Here is a 7,372-nt window from a genome sequence, read left to right as displayed (position 1 = left end):
AAGTTTTCAGGATGTACCTGGGTGTATTTTCAGAGCGTTGTGCAGGGGTTTCATTGTGCAGCTCACAGGAAGCACAGTGGTGTTCATGGAGCTGAAACCTCATGTATGGTCTCTGAGAGCTTCTCCACAGTTCTTTCTTTTCTTCCAGAGYAACTTCAGTGCAGGCAAATATACAATTGCACCACAGCTGAAATAAAACCTCTAAAAGCTTTCTCTCCATTTCATCTGTGGTCGCAATCTAACTCCTTGTATCATCATAAAATTAAACATCTTTTTCATGCATTAGCGAAGTTAGGGCATATGAAAAGGTCTTTTCTTATAATCAAGTGCATGTTTTAAAAGGCTTGAAGCCAGGTTTAAGCACAGCCTTTTGCTTTGCTTGTTGCTGTGATGGARAGCAGCTGCAGCAGTGGCCCACCTGCCCTCCACAGCTCTCTCCACAGCCCTCTCAGCCCTGGTTCTCCTTGCTTTTTGCAGCACGCTGGTGCCCAGCAAGAGTAATGAGTCCGTCATGTCCGAGGCCTCCAACCAGACGAGYGGCTACCAGTCTGGCTACCATTCGGATGACATGGACACCACTGTCTACTCCAGCGAGGAGACTGAACTCTTGTGTGCCCAGGAGGCTTCGCCCCCGCTCTGCCGCGCCCACGGGCTCCCCTACGAGAGCCCCGCGCCGCTCTAGGGTGAGGCTCCAGCTCCCCCGGGATGTGCCTGCATTGCCTGGAATGGTGGTATTCAGGTGTGATGTACTCAAAGACAGCATCCATGGGACTAAGAAAAGACATTTATTGTTCCTGAAGATGATGCAGAGGCATCTGGCAGCAGAACTGCGCTGTGCCAKGCTGGGGGGTCTTTCCCCAGGAGACACGGGTGGCCGAGGGTGCAAAGCCCTGGCTGTGGTGTGTGGGCTGTGCCAGCCCCGTGGCAGAAGCTGACCCCAGTGATACGTAGAGCATCTGCCTGATGCAGGCAGCATCACGGCATTCAATCTAACTGTTTCTACTTGTACGAAATAATGGCACATCCCTGCTTTTGTGGGGTTTTTATTGTTTGTTTTTCCCTTTGTGGCTGGACTCCAGGAAGGAAACAGCACGACACTGGCTTTTTGTTTCTCAGAGTTATTCCTTGCTTGTACCTTCACAAACAAAAAAAGGAACCTCCAGCTCAAGGCTCTGGCACTCACTGATGGCCTGAGACTAAACATAGGCTGGGCTAAATATAGGTGTGGGTGATGGTCTCTGTCCTTGGCAGAGGAAAAAGGCTGCTGTACAAGAGCTCGTGAGCTGCATTTTCTCAGTGAAGGTGGTTAGCAGGAATATGGCAGGGCACTGAGCCAAGTGATGGCACTCAAACAGCAGGGCCATCCATGACCTCTGAGGATGGCTCTGCTCCCCTTTCATCCCCAGCACCCTTGACTCATGCCAGATGCCTGCTTGCCTCTSAGCTGCCCAAAACTGCTGCAGAAAATACTCCCCTCCCCCCAGATGACCACTTGGGCAGCCTCTGCAGGTAGGAAAGGCCATGTCATTATCCTAGGAGTGCAGGAAGCTCTCTGCTTCTGGTGGGGCATCCTAAGGGCACCCTACCTTCTCATCTCATCCTCCTCCCTCAGATTTAGGGCTGATTCTTTCACTTTGAAAATTCCAAGTCTGATTGCAGTGGCAGAGATCTCAGTTTATGTAGCCTTGGGAATCTGTKACTGGTTTCATGGCAGCTCTGATCTTCTCCAAGTGTTGAAATTGTGCCTAATATTTGGACAACTTCTTACCTGTGCTCTTGTAGTCCCAGAACTCTACTGATAGACACAGTGAGGACTGCAAGATTTTAAAATGTAAAGCTATTTCTACTGAGTTCTTTTTGTATTTTTATAAGTATTTTTTTGTTTGTACTTACTATAATGTCAAATGCTGGGAACCATGAATATAAGGCATATACAGTATTTATAGCCTCTTTATGTAGAAATAAATGTAATATATTAAAATATAAATCTATATTATATAACAGATACTGTATTATTCACACTTTGTATCSGTGTTCTGTAGTATTGCAAAGGTCACAAAATTTTTTAATAGCTAAAACTTTTCAATTTATTAAAAGGGACWGGAAATTTAGAGCTGAGGGCTACAAGTAGGTCTATTTTCTTTTGTTACATCCTTTCTATTGACAGTGAAGATTCTAAAGCACTATTTATCTCAAGTCTATGAACATTTCAGCGGACATGGGTARTAAAGAAACTTCAGTGATTTTTAGCAGTTGGCAATAAATACCTTTAGAGGAATGGCCAGAGGAATAGTACAAGCTGAATCTCCTCTGAAAAAGTTAYTATGTTCAGTTGGGAATGGTTGATCTATTGTATTGTGGCTTTTGCCTGGGGAGTGGCATTTTCCCTTAAAGGCTCACTCATCTTTTCCCACTTGTGTTCCTTCCAGCTCACTTCTCTCAGATTAGATGTTGTCCCTGCTCTTGTGCAGCCCAGTCTTCCTTTATTTTAAATCTGTACTTAAAGCTCCCACCTTTTCACTCCGTTGTCCAGTTTTTGACTTTCTCCTCTGCTCTATGTCAGTCTCAGGGCAAGGCTGTCCACTGCTGGGCTTTCAGGACTCAAAATCATAACAGCTTATCTGAAAAAAGAAGTGCAAAGGAAGTTAAGCAACAAACTGGAGACTTCAATTCAGCTTCTCTTTATTGCAGTTTGAAATAAGACCTTTCTAGGCTACTGCAGAGTGAGAACACTTGTCTAGGAAGTGAGAGATCTCACTACTAAATTCCTCTCAGGCTGAATGTGGGACTAATGCCTTCTATATATTGCATGCTTTCCCCAAATACAAAGCGGTGGGATGTCAAGCTGCAAATGTTTCTCCATTGCTCCCCTAAATCTAAAGCATTTTACAGACAGGAAATCAGGAGCAGTGAGGTCAGACAAAAAAAGGGAGAGGCTTCCTAGATCATGTGTAAGGGCTTCTGGGAAGGATTTGTATGTTCATGTATATGTTTGACATTTGTCTTGCTTCCCAGATGAGAGTCTAGCCAGCAGAGAATGCTCAACAGACAATGCTACATCCTTTAACATCCCCCCTCTGCAATATTTTTCAATATCTTTAATGAAAATGCTCTTCTATGTATTATTACACAATGGACATAAAATACTGACACTGGCAGCACCTTGGTGAGCCACATGTTGGGGAGTCCTGACAGTGAGGTGGAGAGGGAGATCTGCCATGGGTATCCATCTGCCTTAGACCTGCACTCCCCAAGGTTTGGGATGTTCAATTTAGACACATAATTTTGTAGATATTTTCTCCTCTCCAGCGGGGTGTAACCCGTGATATATGCCACATGCACACGGTCAGATGCTTCCCTGTGTTTGCATTGCCTCTAAACAGCCATGCACCACAATGCAGACTGATGAGGTTTTAAGATACAGCCATGTCAGTTACTCAGTTCACACTTACAATCCTTGTCAGCCAATTAAACTCTCTTCTGGGTCCAAATAGTTTTAAATATGCCTGGAAAATGTGGCAACTATCACACACCTGCTTTAGGAAAGGAAATTTGTTTTTTTTCAGAAACAATCAACCCAGACCATATATTCACTGTCAGAAGCAAGCAAAGGTCCTACAAATGTGTTCATATATTTGGCATGCAGTAACACAATTCTTTTTTTAAGCCATGGCCCTTACATCCTTTAAAACACCTGGACTTTTTGTTGTATTCTGAATATAGCACGTTCAGCTAATCCCAGTCATGCCACATCTGTCTTTGAGATGCTTTACATTCCAAAAAGGATATTTTCARTGAAACAACAGACATACAATGCACAGATTTGCAAATGTCTTGCAAACCATAGCTTTATCTCTATCCTGCAGCCATGCAGCAAAATGTCAGCATTTGGATCATCATCCTTATCCATGAAATTCAGCCTGGATCTGAGCCCAATGAGCTACAAATAGAAGGGACACTTACGAGATTGTGTATCCAAACGTATCACTGTGAGCAGCTGGGTAGGAGTGGGGACAAGCAGTGATGGGATTGACTCGTTCAGAAGAGCTGCCAGAATGAACTGTAATTGCTGGTGGGTTAGGATGTGGAGATCAAGCAGAGCCMTACCAGAAACAGGCAGTTTCAGGGTTTGGAGATGGCACATGTCAGCTCTTATCAATGTAAACACAGCCCACCTGAAGAATGCAGGGGTGTTCAAGCATGGTAGGCAGGTCCTTCTCCCTGCAAAAGATACTGTAAAATGTATCTCATCCTCTGCATGGAAATGGCTTGACAAATCCAGTCCTTGCCTAAGCCTTTCTTATTAATGCATCTCCAATTGCAAACAAGTGCATTTCACATGAGAATAGAAGTGTTGGGATGATACTCCATGTCTTCCGATGTGGTCATTCCAAAAGATCATGCCTGGGGTTTTTTGAGACTTTTGAGATTTTTGAGTGCTTATGAATTCTAAAAGCAGTGTGTGACTTAAACCATTACAATCACAGAGATGATTAGGGACAAAAATTTCATCTTAATGGCACCTCTTTTTATGGTCCTAAGGCTGCAAAACATAACTGGGTAGCATGGATAGCCTCCAGATATAAAGCTGGAATTTGCTATTTTTATGTGAAACATTCCCAAACCGTGAATCATCTGAGATTTCCCCTCATCACTGATACTTGAGTACACACCCTGTGTTACCTCGCAGTATGGGACCTCACAAAGCAACAGCAAGGGCAAGGAAAACAAAGTTAACGTTTGTTCTTTCTAATTGACAAATTTATTAGGCACAAAAGTTAACCAACAAAGACCTTTTCTYTGGACTTGAGCCCTGGATTTTTATTCTGCCTGGTAGAGTGCTGCATGCTGTGTTGTAATATATGTTCTCTGCTCCTCAACCTCTGACATTCAGGCTGATTAAGTCCCAGAAGGTCATTGGGAAACATAGCAGGAGCTTGTAACATATGGTGCTGATAAACATCTCAGTATCAGAGATAAGGAGCTGGTCAATGTAATCTTAGGAAGCTCAGGTTTTGTTGCCATAAAACTGTACAATGTAAAGCCTAATCCCTACACAGGTTTAATTGGCTGTTAAACGTATCAGATTCATGATGTAGGGTGTTCTGGTTACCTAGACATTGTTCACTGGCTGCCACCAGTTGGTTCAAATGTGAAGTATCTCTGCCTTGCAGCTTGTTAGGATGACATGTTACGGTGAATGATGGCTGCTCTGGAAATTTTGGAGCCGAGTGGGGGGGAAATGAATTCAATTTCCAGACTCAGCTGTCAGACACAGCCCCTGTTGCCAGGTAAAATAGCAGTGCAGTGTGTTTTCCTAAGTCCTGGTCAAAAAAAAAAAACAACCAAACTTTTTTTTTTAAAGATGAAATATATTAAATGAAGTTCAATTATCTATTCCAAGGAGAGCTGAAGCTGTTCAGCATCCTACAAAGCTGTTTCCCTGGGCTCCATACTGTTGTTTCTTTCAGGGTAGTCATGCTAAGTGGTGTGATTAGCGATGGTTTCACAAAGAGGGTTTTGTTTCTCTAGTAGTTTTCACACTACCAGCAGCAGTATCAGTGAGGGGTCAGCAGCCTGGATTTCTGCTTGGCCCAGCATCGCCCACGGGTAGTGGGGCACAGAGCAAAGCCTGTGCAGCTGGCACCAAGCTCCCTAGCAAGAAGCCAGCCCCCTCTGTATGTGCTGAAATCACACCTTCAGCTGCAGCATCTCCACACCTCCTCAATGCGCTGCTGGAGTGTCTTGCACTTCTGGGTGTATTCCACGACTCCATTGTGTCATGTACCGCAGCACAAAGGTTAYTGGTCATTTCACCTCTTTCAGACTCACTTGAGGCTGAAGATGCCAAATTGTTTTCCACCACCCAGTGTACCAGACCCTSTCTCTGTGGAGCCTGGCTAACTCTGCAGCTGATGGGGGCCAGCAGGCAGATGTGGTGTTGATTTTGGGACTGACACTCTGCCTGGACTGGGCAGTGCTGCACTGCGAGGAGCAGGGGAGAGGAGCAAAAGACTGAAAGAAAGGTTTAATAATTGTGTACATCCTTTTCAAATATGCATAGRTCCTTTTACAGGAGTGTTGTGCTTTATCACCAGGAACTGAGGAAGAACAAAGAGGTTTTGCTTGTTAGAGACCTTCGGGTTGGGATTGGAAGACACCAGCACTGCATACTACCAGTTATGTAGAGGCTTTAGAGTGCACATTCCATGCAGAAATAGGGCCCCTTTATTCCTAGGAAGGATAATTCCTGATGTTTTCTAGGGTTTCACTTGTAGGCTCACTCCATTTATTACTCTGTTCACCATGTTCAGGATATGTTTGAGAGCTGATCAGCTGGGCAAGGCATCTGAACCAGCAATGGACCCTTGTGTTTAATATGCTTTGATGGATTTTCCACTTTTTGAATTCATGTGTAACCCTAACATCTGTTGCATGCAGATTTTCACTTTCACCCAGTACATTGACCAAGTTTCCCCAAATAATTTTCTTCATGTAATTTAGGATTTTATGGACAGTTATAGCCCCAGTCCTTCCCTTCCAAGTCAGAATATTCCCGTAAAATCTGTTTGCATCCCCSCAAACCTGTAAATAGGGCCCCTTGGTGGGAAGGTGACATCTGTCCGGCATGATTCCCAAGCAGGTCCCCACAAGATACCCRGCTTCCGTCGGGAGGAAGGAGGGTGTGGGACAGCCAGCACAGGACCGTGTTTTGTCACCCAATTCGCGTGACGGATGTGCCRCGGCATTGGCGAGCATCAGTCAATGTCAAGAGCTCTCTTTGCCGGCATCTCCTCAGCGTTGTTGCTATTTTTGGCTGGTGAAAGGTTTCCAGGGGCTGGGCTGGCCTTGTCTCCCGTGGGCAGCGTCGCCCCGTTCCCAGGCTGTTTGTGCTGGCTCCTGGCTGGCTGCGGGGAGGGATAACAGCAGAAGGTGGGGGCTGGATGGCTGAAATGCAGCTCAAACAGGAGCACCATTTACCACCAGGAACCAGCAGAACAGAGGGAAAGCCAGGCCTATCTTATCAGTTACTTACTGAGTTAAGACTCRGGGGTATAAAAGCTCTCTTTAAACTCTGGGTAATACCCCTAAACGGAGCTCTTAGGAGATAACTTCACCAGCAGAACTTTTTTTGGTGCACTTATGTGTAGTTTTGCATTACAATAACAAAGACATCTTTATATTGTCTGATAAACTTCTTAAACTGGCAACAACTATTTAGCATTTCAGTTTAGTTAAGTACKAAAACAGCAGGGAGTGTGCAGCTAAAGCAATAGAATTATTAATACAAGTTTGGCAATACTATCAGAACAATAGTCATTTCAAGCCTGCTCCCAGGCTAATGCTGCTAATTTTTCAGGAGGATTATTAA

The 7,372-nt window shown here is 44.5% G+C and overlaps 1 protein-coding gene across 1 annotated transcript in view; it reads left to right on the top strand.

The window, feature by feature from the left end:
• The window catches only part of KDR (kinase insert domain receptor), a 30,280-nt gene extending 27,964 nt beyond the window's left edge, over positions 1-2,316 (top strand). The window contains exon 30 of the mRNA XM_057366818.1: positions 478-2,316. Within this exon, the coding sequence (XP_057222801.1) occupies positions 478-682 (205 nt within the window). The 3' untranslated portion in view covers positions 683-2,316. The remainder of the gene's footprint in view (positions 1-477) is intronic.
• The last annotated feature ends 5,056 nt before the right edge of the window (positions 2,317-7,372 follow it).

Source organism: Malurus melanocephalus, unplaced genomic scaffold (assembly GCF_030028575.1).
Source record: "Malurus melanocephalus ecotype Western Australia unplaced genomic scaffold, MMel_1.1 scaffold_71, whole genome shotgun sequence".
NCBI lineage: Eukaryota > Metazoa > Chordata > Aves > Passeriformes > Maluridae > Malurus > Malurus melanocephalus.
This window is presented reverse-complemented; position numbering and strand designations above follow the sequence as displayed.